The sequence below is a fragment of the Phocoena phocoena genome, chromosome 2 (genome assembly GCF_963924675.1).
Source record: "Phocoena phocoena chromosome 2, mPhoPho1.1, whole genome shotgun sequence".
Taxonomy (NCBI): Eukaryota; Metazoa; Chordata; class Mammalia; order Artiodactyla; family Phocoenidae; genus Phocoena; species Phocoena phocoena.
Genome location: NC_089220.1, coordinates 170848225 through 170859711, shown reverse-complemented (window position 1 = coordinate 170859711; position 11487 = coordinate 170848225). Strand labels below are relative to the sequence as shown.

At 46.7% G+C, this 11487-nt stretch overlaps 1 protein-coding gene across 1 annotated transcript in view; it reads left to right on the top strand.

The window, feature by feature from the left end:
* The first annotated feature begins 1806 nt into the window (after positions 1-1806).
* NMT2 (N-myristoyltransferase 2) overlaps positions 1807-11487 on the top strand; it is a 55993-nt gene continuing 46312 nt past the window's right edge. Inside the window, exon 1 of the mRNA XM_065870981.1 lies at positions 1807-1916. Within this exon, the coding sequence (XP_065727053.1) occupies positions 1807-1916 (110 nt within the window). The remainder of the gene's footprint in view (positions 1917-11487) is intronic.

Genomic DNA, 11487 nt, shown 5'->3' with positions numbered 1-11487 from the left:
GGCCCAGCCGCTCCGTGGCACGTGGGATCCTCCCGGATCGGGGCACGAACCCGTGTCCCCTGCATCGGCAGGCGGACTCTCAACCACTGCATCACCAGGGAAGCCCTTAACTGGTTTTTGATACCCTCATTTTAATATTTCTCCAGGATTGTTTTCTTATTCTTTTTGAGAGGTTCTCAGTCAAAATTTCTTGAGAATTCATATAAATAATACGTGCCTGCTGACGCGGCTTTGTATTTTTAAAACATTTTAGAGAACCCTTCCAATAGGCTATAGCAACTGATGGGATAGATTTGCAGCGTCCTGCTGACTACCCAACCAGGTTACCGTTAGCCAACTCTTCCCGTTCACAGGGACGAGCAGCGGGAAATTCACTGATCTATATTTGCCTAAAGTTTGAAGCTAGAGGCCACATGTGACTTTCTGCCTCAGAAATCATTGCAATTGTGAAAGAAAGCATTGTATTTCCTTCGTGGTTTGGCCCCATTTTGCACTTCTTACAGAACCTTTGCTGGCTCAACCTCAGTCAGTCATAAAAGTCTGGTGAACTTTGAAATAGCTCTGCAATTTTTGTCTCTAGATACTTCTATCTTACCGTATTTTAAGGGCACGGTCTGGCTTGTGGGGAAAAAAAGGAGCCCCAAAATGCTCCCAATGCCTTTTGCAAAAAAAAGGACCCGCACCAAAAATTTCAGGTGGCTTTTAAAAGCCTCTTTTTTCCTCTCTGAGCATTTCTGATAACTATCTTTCCACTGCCTTTGTAAAGCCATGTAGGCTTCCCATGACCCAGTGGGACCTTGAACTCTGCTCATGAAAGGAGAACAAAGGAAGGGACCGGGGTGTACAGACTGCAACAGCAAATAAGAGTTTGGACTTCACCCGCGTTTTATTTGGCAATCCTCGGGGTGCCTCCTTCCCCTCCTGCGTTCACGGGGAGAGAAACGGGACCATCTGAGCCTAGAAGGCCACCCACTTTTGCTCGGAGGTCTAGGTCATAACCTTCACTTGAGGACGCCAGAGTGGCCTCACTCACTGACACTGTCCAAGACCCCAGCATCACGGACAAGTCCCATTTCCCCAAAGATGGTTGTGGCCTAAGCCGTCCAGCAAAAACAGGGGCAGTTCCACATTTTTCTGTCAAGAGTTTTAGGGCTGCGAGTCTCGTTGGAACGGAGAGGCGGGAAGGCTGGAAGCACTCTGTTTTGACTCTGGCTTTGACTTTAGAGTATACTGGAAAGACAGCGACATATGAAATGGAACTTTTACAAAGCGTACGTGGTTGGGGATGAGGTGAAGGGCGGGGGTTAAGGTTCTGGAAACCAGTGGTCTTGGCACGCCTACCGCTGCGTAAGAATTTCCTGCAAAGAGTTAAAAGTCTTCCTAATACGAAGAGATGTAAAATCGCATTGCCTGTGCTCCCAAAACGAAGACTCAGGATTCGGGGTCTTCAGGTTGCGCCATTCAGAGGCGAGCGCAGGGTTCAGGCACCGGCCGGGATCCAGGACCACGCTCCTGCGCGCAGCTGGTCGCGACCACCCCTACTACCCTCCGCCCCGCCCGCTCCCTACCCCGGGCCGCGGGGTCGCGCGGACCGCCCGCCACCCAACCGGGCCGCAGGGGGCGGGCCCGGGGGGCGGGGCGGAGCCATGCGAGGAGGGGCGGGGCGAGGAGGGGCGGGCACGCCTGCGGCTCGGGCTCTGAGGAGACGGCGGGCGGCGCTAGAGGGAGCTGCTCGCTGCGCCGCCTCCGCTGCGCCGGCCCTCAGCGCCAGCTTCCCGGAGCGCCGCCCCAGCCCGCGCCGCCGCGATGGCGGAGGACAGCGAGTCCGCGGCAAGCCAGCAGAGCCTGGAGCTGGACGACCAGGACACGTGCGGGATCGACGGGGACAATGAGGAGGAGACGGAGCACGCCAAGGGGTAGGCGCGCCCGGGGCTCCTCGCGGGCGCCGGCTCCGGGGCGCGGCGGCCGCACCGCTGAGCGGCGGGAGGCCACCCGCGTGGCTTTCGCGGGGCTCACGGGTGGCGGGAGGTCCGGGGGGCGCGTCTCGCTCGCGGAGCCGCGCGGCGGAGGCGAGGCCCCGGGTGGGCGGGGAGGCGCGGGGACCCCCCCACGCCGCTGTCACCTGCCGCGCGGCCCGCCGGCCCTCGCGCGTTCCCATCCCGTCAGGCGTGAGACTCGGTGACACCGAGGGGGGCGCGGCGCCCTTCCCTTTGTGGCGGCCTGGCCGGTGGGAAGTGGTCCTCCTCTCTCCGCTCCTTGTCATCCTCTCCTGAAGTCCTCCCACCCCTCCCCCAGCCGCCACCACCACCGGGAGAAAAGAGCCGCTGATGGCGGGGAGCGGCTTGAGATTCGCGCCTGCCCGTTTCGGCGCCGCTGGCGGGGAGCTGCGGAAAGTTGTGCCGCCCCGGCCGCCCCGCCCCGCCCCGCGCCGGGCCGGGCCGGGGGCGCCGGGGGTCCCGGCCAGGCTCCTGGGGACGCGCAGGTTCGCCGCCGCCGAGCGGGTCCCATCTCTAGAAGCGGGTCCGACCTTGATTTCAGCTCAGTCTTGGGGAGCAGCTCCCGCCGACCGGACCCGATCCTGCTTGCTGGTTGATGTCCAGAGCCATGCGTTTTAACACCTGATCAGGTTTCTTCCTCCTTTAACTGGCTCATTTTCTCCCTCGCAGACTTGATTTGCTCTCCGGTTGGAGAAAAGATTGCTTCCGGTGGGGGGGGGGAGGGTATTGAAGTTCTGTTTTTGTAGGTAGAGGAGGTCATTTTAAATGCTGCCTGGGGTTTACGTTACCGTTTTACCGAGTTGAATGCGAACTATGAGCTGGCACCGAGCACTCATCCCCTTAGAAGTGAGATTTTACAAACCATGGTGACCGGGGAAGAAGTGGGTCAGCTTAAAAACATGATAGGGAGGCCGTAGTCACAGATGGCTTATTTATTCAGTTCATGGAGAGGATTCTTTAAATGATTGATGATTTAAAGTGTAAAGTATTTGCATTCTATTTAACGTCTGCTTGAAGATTTGTTTAAGAAAGGAACTTTGAGCTTTAATGTGTTATAAAATATTAAAAGATCAAGAAAAAGAAAAGCTGACTAAATGTATCTTTCATTGGCATGAATATTTTTCAGTGGCAGCTGCAAGTACAGAATGTTATCAGTCTGGTCTAGAATGTTTTTTTTTGAGAGAGGAAAGGAAATTCTGCAGACATCTGAGCTCGACTTCTGTTTGTGCAGTGATAGAAATTTGTCTGTGATAGGTAGTTAAATATAGATATGTTATTGAAACAGTGGCCCTGGTGCCAGCAATGGGCCCAGATGCAAATATGTTGCATTACCCAAAAACTTTAGCTCCTGTCTTTCTGGCAAAGGCCCTGGATGTCTGCCTTCTCCACTGTAATGTCTGTTTGTTGTTCTTCATCCTTTGGAAGGTTTGATTATGTACTTCTTTGCTTATACAGTCAAGAATGTCCATGGTACAGAGAATTACTCATCTGTGTACCCATTGATCAGGACCTGCCCCCCGGGAAGCTTGCAGGAGGCTGTGCGAAGTTCCCAGATTAGCACCCAGAAGCATCTCCATGCCTTCTTCAGACATTTTCAGTTTTGTACATGGGCACATTAATTATATGTTAGCACAGTTACTCAAAATTAGAGCTGCTCAGTGGACTGAAAGGTTTTCACCAGGAACAGATAACATGATTTCAGCTTGTAGAAGGAAGAAATGGTTGTAATGGGTTTATTGTAGTCTATTAAAATGTAAGGAGATTAGTGAAAATCCAAGTTGCTGTGCTAGTTGGACTTCTTTTCTGGATTTGAATTCAGATGCTGTGTGCCAAATTTGGGGGAGTAATTGTGTTTTATTTGGCTCGGGTACTGACGATACGGCTCAGTGGAAACCTAGATTTTTTTCTTAAGTTGCTCAAGTTTGTAAATGTTAAAATTTGAAAGACTCCTCTTTTTGACACCTGGCCTCTTCATTCCACCAGTTTAATCAGGTGACAAATAATGAGGCTTTGGAGGAATGGGTATGTACACACTTTACCTTTTAAAGGTGAGTTATCACTTTGAGGCCATTAGGTATGGGTCAGTGCACAAAGTAGTCATTTACTAAATAGTACCCTTGTGGCCTATAAGAATTAATTCACCCACACTATTGAGTATAATGTATTTACTGGCTGTCTTAGACATATTAAAACTGGAGCCTCAGGGAAAAGGAAATTACCAAATTAGACTCTTTTGTCCGCACAATGTAAATACTACTGTGTATGCTTTTCTTCCATTTTTGTAGAATTTTATTTTATGAGTTAAAACAGGTATTTCATTTTGTGGATAATGCCAGAAGTCCATAAATGAAATATGACTTTTGTTCAGTTAAAAGCAATGGCTGACATATTATAAAATACTTGCATCTCACTATCTCTGTATCTTATTTTTTGTGGAAAATGTGCTCTTCGTTTAACTTTTTGGTCCACCCAAGTATGAAAGTGGCACAACACTACCCAGATTTCATGAATTCCAAAAATCATGGGGGAGGGCAGGGATTGTCCATTTTAATTAGCAAGACTAAATTCAAAAAAGTGTAGCTTTATTATCTTCAAACGATATGCAGCAATTAGAAGTAGACCGACAGAGGATTACCGAGAAACATGCTTTAAATATTGCTTGAGCACATGATTTACAGTTAGGGGAAGTGTGTCTTTGTAAAGCGTTTGAGGGATCTTGAAAACTTTAAAGCATATTAAAAGTTCTAAGGTAGGACTGGCGGTCCAGTGGTTAGAATTCTGCACTTCTACTGCAGGGGACACGGGTTCAATCCTTAGTCAGGGAGCTAAGGTCCTGCCTGCCGCGCAGCGTGGGCCCCCCCCCCCCCACACACAAAAAAATGTTCTAAGGTAATCTGTCTACATAGGTAAGAATTACCTTCACTTGTCTTCTTCTCCTTGCCCCGTTGATCTGCGTCTTCTCCGTTTGTAAAATAGAGTGGGTCCTGGTCTTTATCTCTTAGCCTGCTTACCCCGCATTAAACATAGTTACTGCCCCATGCTGGAAACGGGAGCACACAGTTGGCCCTACATGAAATTAGCATTCAAGTTGGCAAATCTCTCTCCTTGCTTTACCAACACTGGCTTGCAGAATGCATAGTTCCTGGATGAACTGATGTGTTTCATCTCCTTTTCACGCAGAGAGCCTTGCCCTCATTATTCACTGAGATGAATAGAGACAGCTACCAAGAATATTTACATAGGGAATAAAATAAGCATATATGAAGGTGCCTATGTTGGCAGATAAATGACCAAATTATTCCCTGGGGTAGATCTGAAGTAGTTTTGGTATTTGAGGGGTATTCCCAGACATTTTAAATAAGTTATTTTTCTTAGAAAAATTAAAGATCGGTATTTGGGAAAGATTAAAATTTAAACTTTGGAATTCTTTGCATAGAGACCCTAACCTCTCTTTTCTTACCCCCAATTTAAAGAGGAAAAATGGAAGTTATTCTGTGTGCACTGTGTTGTTAGTTCTGATTTTATCTGTTGTTGAGATGGGCAGTGGGAACTTCTCCTTAGTCAACTGTAGAGTCGGTGGGAAGATGCAAAAAATTACTGTAACTCTCCAGAGATTCTTCTTGTCCTGGAAAACTTAAGGGCTAATTCAGAGCTGTTCCTCTGAAACGTGATCTGTTATCAATAGTATAAAAATCTAGATGGAAAGGTGAGCTAACAGCCTTTGCTCAAGCAACCTCCCAGTTTAGGGAATGACATTTAAAAGTATCAAATGTCGGTTCAGGCTTAACATCTGAAAGGGTGACATCACCCTGAGGCCCAGAACAAACTTCTTGCAGAGCTTGGCTAAACTCTAGAAAGTCTCCAAGTATAGGCCACCTACTGTGCCATCTTGAAATTGTTTATTAACCTGAGTGTACACAGTAGATATTTACGAGTTCGAGTTAGTTACTGGGTTAACCCTGGGGTTGGAACCAGGTTCTGTACCAAGTTCAAGAAGGAGGTTGGTTGGTTGGTTTGCGGTTACTCCCATTGAAAATATGTAAATGACTTTTACTCATTGTCCTGTAAAATATGCTTATTAAAAATGCAAACAGGGCTTCCCTGGTGGCGCAGTGGTTGAGAGTCCGCCTGCAGATGCTGGGGACGCGGGTTCATGCCCTGGTCCGGGAAGATCCCACATGCCGCGGAGCGGCTGGGCCCGTGAGCCATGGCCGCTGAGCCTGCGTGTCCGGAGCCTGTGCTCCGCAACGGGAGAGGCCACAGCAGTGAGAGGCCCACATACTGAAGAAAAAAAAAAAAAAAAATACAGTAAAATATATGGAGAGTAAAAGCCCCCATCATCTCATTTCTAAGAGCTACCACTATTGACAGTGTAATCAAGTCAGACTTATTTATATTTATATACATATATATATACACCTACATACATATTTACATAAATAAGGTCGTACTTTATACACAGACGCTTTTGTTATCTATTACTTTCCACTAACAATTTGCATTTATATTTATCTGTTTATATGTATATATAAATGTATATTTAGCATAAATAGGATCATACTTTACATAGACTCATATTACGTTGTATTTTGCACTGACTGTGAGTGTTGTCTGCTAGACCTTTCTGCGGTGATGGAAATGTCCAATACAGAGGTCACTGGCCACTTGTGACCAGTGTGACTTAGGAGACGACTTTTAAATTTTATTCATTTTAAATTCATTTAAATTTAATAGCCCCATGTGGGTCATGGCCATTGTGTTGGACAGCTCAGATCATATCCTGCCTTTGAATTTTTTAAGCCTTCTCAGTACTCAAAATATTTCCTTATTCTTGTGTTTTGCAGAATATGTCAAGTTTCCATTCTTCCTTTTTTTTTTCCTCCTTCTAGTGGTTTAGGAGCTCTATATCCTATTTTTCTTCTTCTAGGAATTATCATTAAAGTTCAAGCAAGCTTGCTTTTTTTCTGTATTTCTCTATCAATGTCAAAAATTAACCAATGTCCAAAATATTCTGTGTACTACCAAACAAGACGAACCATGTAGGATGTTTGGATTTCTCCTTCCTTTACATGTCCTAGATTTTGCTGAAATAATCTGAAATTTCAATTCCGTGTGCCTTCTTTTATTTTTGCCCTTATGTCATATTAAAGTTTTTTTCTTAACTATTAACATTACAGTCACATCCATAGTATCAAAAACTTCTTAAACTTTCCTGACTCCATTACTGTTTTCATTGCTTACCACTATTTCTTATAAACTACACCCCCTCCTTTTCTTCTTTGATTATTTTCTCCCTTAATTTTTTTATTAGAGTAGGTGGATGATATATTTTCTAACTTCTTATATGTCTGAAGATGCCTCTTTTTGCTCTCACGCATGAACCAGAGTCTGGGTGTAAGTGTAATTGTGTGATAATCGTTTTCCTTCAGACTCCAGAAACATTGTTTTATTATCTTCTAGCATTTAGTGGAACAGATGTTTCTCTGCCAGTCTTCTTCTCTTTCTTTTATAGGTAGCTGTATTCTTTTTCTTTGTTTTGACTTGTTTTTAGTCTAGAAGCTGGTAGGATTTTTCTTCCAATTTTCCTAAAACTCAAGTGTTTCCACATCCTTTAACTTTCCAGGATCACTTTTTTCTTTAATATCTAACAAAATGGCTCAAGCTCATACGTATTTGTGGCGGTCTCGTGGGGACCGAGGTTTTCGTGGTTCTCCAGCATGTCCATGTGGCCCCAGCTGCCCCATCACTAGCTCCTAATGCTTTGGGTCCTATAGCATTTCTCCCCAGACCTTTGACCCTGGTGGAATCCAGTCAGCTCTCTTTCATCCCCCTCCCCTGGCAGGAACCACTAATACAGGGTTGTCCTGCACAGCATTTGCTGAAGCTTTAGTGAATCAAGAGTGCAGGGATTTGATTATAGCCTAGGGCAGAAAACAACTTCCAACTCAATGTCAGACATCATTGTTCACCAAAGGGATTTACTGGCGTCCATCCTCTGCTCCCCCCATAGGCCACAGCCTCCCTCAGTGTCCCTCTGAGAGTGGTCTCTTAATCCTCTGACCTCTGCCTCTTCTCCAAGTTCAAGGTCCAGCTCCGGTGTGCTTTCTTTCATGACACCTTCTCTGGTCATTAGCACTGAGGGTGACAACCCCTGGCGAAGGCCCTGGGACCCTTACTGAGTGTATCCTTCACACGTGCCTTTCCACCAGTCGCTCTGTCTCCCAGCCATCTTCTCAGGCAAACCCTTGTTTTACAGGAAGGAAGCTCTGGCTCCTAGGTAAGTGACTTCTCCAGGGTCACATGGTGCGTTGTAGGTGGGAACAGAGTTTTTGGTGTCTCTCTCTTCTTTTTTTTTTTTTTTTTTTTCCTTTGGCCTTACCACGCAGCTTGTGGGATCTTAGTTCCCCAACCAGGGATTGAGCCCACGCCCTCAGCAGTGAAAGCGCTGAGTCCTAACCACTGGACCTCCAAAGAACTCCTGGTGTCTCTTGTTTAACATGTATGTGTAACATCTACACACTGGCTCACATAAAAGATTTTATTTTACACATACAGTAGGTTGTCTTGAAATAAAGCATGGCTGAAATTTATTAGAATTGAGGACCAGCAGGTCAGGAAGGCGGGTCTGTCTGTCTGTCTAGCCTTCCCTCCATCAGTCTGCTACCAGCAGGCTGAGTCCAGGCAGGGGTGGCGGAGGGTGAGCCGGCAGCCGGAGGGGGTTGTCACGTGGTACAACATGGCCATTTAGGGCCAGGTCTTCAGGGAGGTCTGGAATCAAAGTAGTTTTCAGAGAAGGAGATAATAAACAAGGCTGGCACCTCAAAACATGCCTATAGAACACGAGACATGTGTCTACCTGTCTGCTCACACAGACCCCAATCATTGTAGTATCTGGGAATTGCACACATAGGTAGCTTCATAAAGGTCACTTGAGTGGATTCCAGTGGTTCCCCATCTTCACTGACAGGCTAACTTCTAACTTAAAAGATGTTCCCCTGTGTGCATTATGAAGACGTGAAGGATTTCCTTTTCCTAATTCTGCTTTTGAAGGATGTGGACTGTGGCATTCTTAGTTGTGCTCTTTGCTGTATAGGACCCAGCATGGGAAAATGATAGCTCATCTTTTGAACTCCTCCTGCTATGGGCTTCTTTCCTTGTATATACATTTTTTTTTTCTCACTGAATCATTATAATAACAGGTGAGGAGACTAAGGCCTCTCCAGGTTTAAATAACTTGCCCAGGCCACATCTTGGATTCAGATTTAGGTCTTGGGGCCTCTTGCTGTCTGACTGTCCGACCCCTGCCTGTTCACAAGCTGCGTGGTCTAGTGGACTCTCAATACAGAGCAGTTTGTTTGATAATGTTTCAAGTTCATCCCCCCATATGTTGTAGATTACCAGCTTCAGTGCCTCTGGAGCCAAGATTCACCAGCGTAATGGGCATACTATTGGGTTGGCCAGAAAGTTCCTTTGGGTTTTCCGTTAGATGTGATGGAAAAACCCACATGAACTTTTGGGCCAACCTAATAAATGTCAGTGAATTTAAAAGGAAATAAATGCATATATTTCTTTGTTTTAAAAGACATTGCACCTCGATTATAGAAGACCCTTCCGGAGTTTGTCTTTTGGTCTTGTCAAAGGACTGCGTTTAATGATAGCATCAGTAGTTGCAATAAGATCCTTTTTCTTCAATGCTTCTTTTCTGGCTGTCTCTTCTCCTTTCTGGTTCGAGTTCCATGTAGCCCACAGTAGCCTGTCACACGCCAGCATCCTTTCCCTCCCGCACTGCTGTCGTTCACGCCTCCACCAAGTCAGATTTTTGTAAGAAGCAACGTGGGCTTAGGAATCCGGTTACTGAACATCTCTGGGTGGTAGCACTGCTGGAGGAAGCCGCGTCAGCCCCTCAGTACCCGGTACCCCAGCTCCACGGCCCGGCCTGTGGAGCGCCCGCCACGGGTAGCGCTTCTCGGTGACGCTTTGAGTTCCTCTCAGTTGGTGGCCTGTCACGGGAGAGAACCCAGCACATGGTCACCCGGTGCGGGCCCCAAGCTGAGCTGGGATTTACCTTTGCAAATTCTGTTTTGTAAGCACATTGCACTTCTATTGCTGGCTTGAACGCACACGCCGGGGGAATATGGGCTCCTCTATTCTGCGTTCACTCCATGGTCAAGTTCATATACTGCTTTCCCAGAGAAAGATGGCAACTCAGTTACTATGATACTTTCCCACAATTTCTTCATTTAGTATTTGGCGGTGGGGTAGATACTTGCTCTTTACTGCCCGTGGGTATTTATTAACATTTTAAAGAAACCGAAGAAAGAGCCCCTGAAAGCAGAGTTCCTTTTTTATTTTTCCAGTTGAAGTTTTTAAAAAAACCTTTTTGCAAAAATGCATCATTTCTAAAATGGAACATTAGAATGTATCACCAAGCAAAAAGACAATGACTTGGCATATTCGTTTACACATTTTCCAATTCATATATATTTACAAAAATGCAAATATACTGCTCCTCTGGTACTGGAAATTCCTGTTTGTCACTTGATGTGCCAGGACCATCTTTCCAGGGTGTTACAGAGCCTTCTCCGGAGTCACGGGAACTGGCTGGCTAGTCCGTCATATGACTCTGTGGAGATAATAGAATATCCTCGTCTGTTCAGTCTCCTGTTGTTGGGTCCCAGTGGCCGAGGCCGTTAGTGGCCCCTTCTTCCAAAGGAGCAGGGCCAGGGTGTGCTTGTTTGAGATGGTAAGTCTCCATGGACCAGGTGAGCCCGGCACACATCCCAGGGATCCTGGGGATGGCCGAGAGCAGGTGAAGGATCTTCTTCCGGCAGAACTTCCCCACTGAGGGAAGCGAGACTTTCCTGTGAGCGTGACGTGGGCTTCTGTGTCCCATGCTGCTGTTATTTTGGGACTCGACCCGCACAGCTCGACCTGTACACTAACTAATAGAACATCTGTATATTACCTTTGCTTTTGTAGACACCTTTTTTAATTATTATTTTTCGAATAGGTAGTATGAGCCTATGGTACAAACTTCAAAAGGCACAAAAAGGGTATCCAGTGAAAAGGAAGTCTCACTCTGCCAGCCCTGAGCTTCCCTCCCTGTGAGCAGCTCCTGATGCCAGTTCTTGGCACGTCCTCCTGGTGGCATTCTGTACACGTACAAGGATGCGGGGCAGGTGCATGCGTGCATGGGCATGCTTACGTGTGCATGGACATTCACCAGCAGTGGGAATGTGTCGTTCCGTTGCTGCACCTTGATTTTTCACCTAACAGTGTATCTTGGAAATCCTTGCATATATATTATATATCAAAACCCACAGACCACCCTCATTTTTTATTTATTTTTTGGGCCGTTCTGCACAGCTTGTGGGATCTTAGTTCCCTGACCAGGGATTGAACCCAGGCCCTCGGCAGTGAAGGTGTGGAGTCCTAACCACTGGACCACCGGGAATTCCCCCAACCTCATTTTTTAAAAGGCTGCATGCCA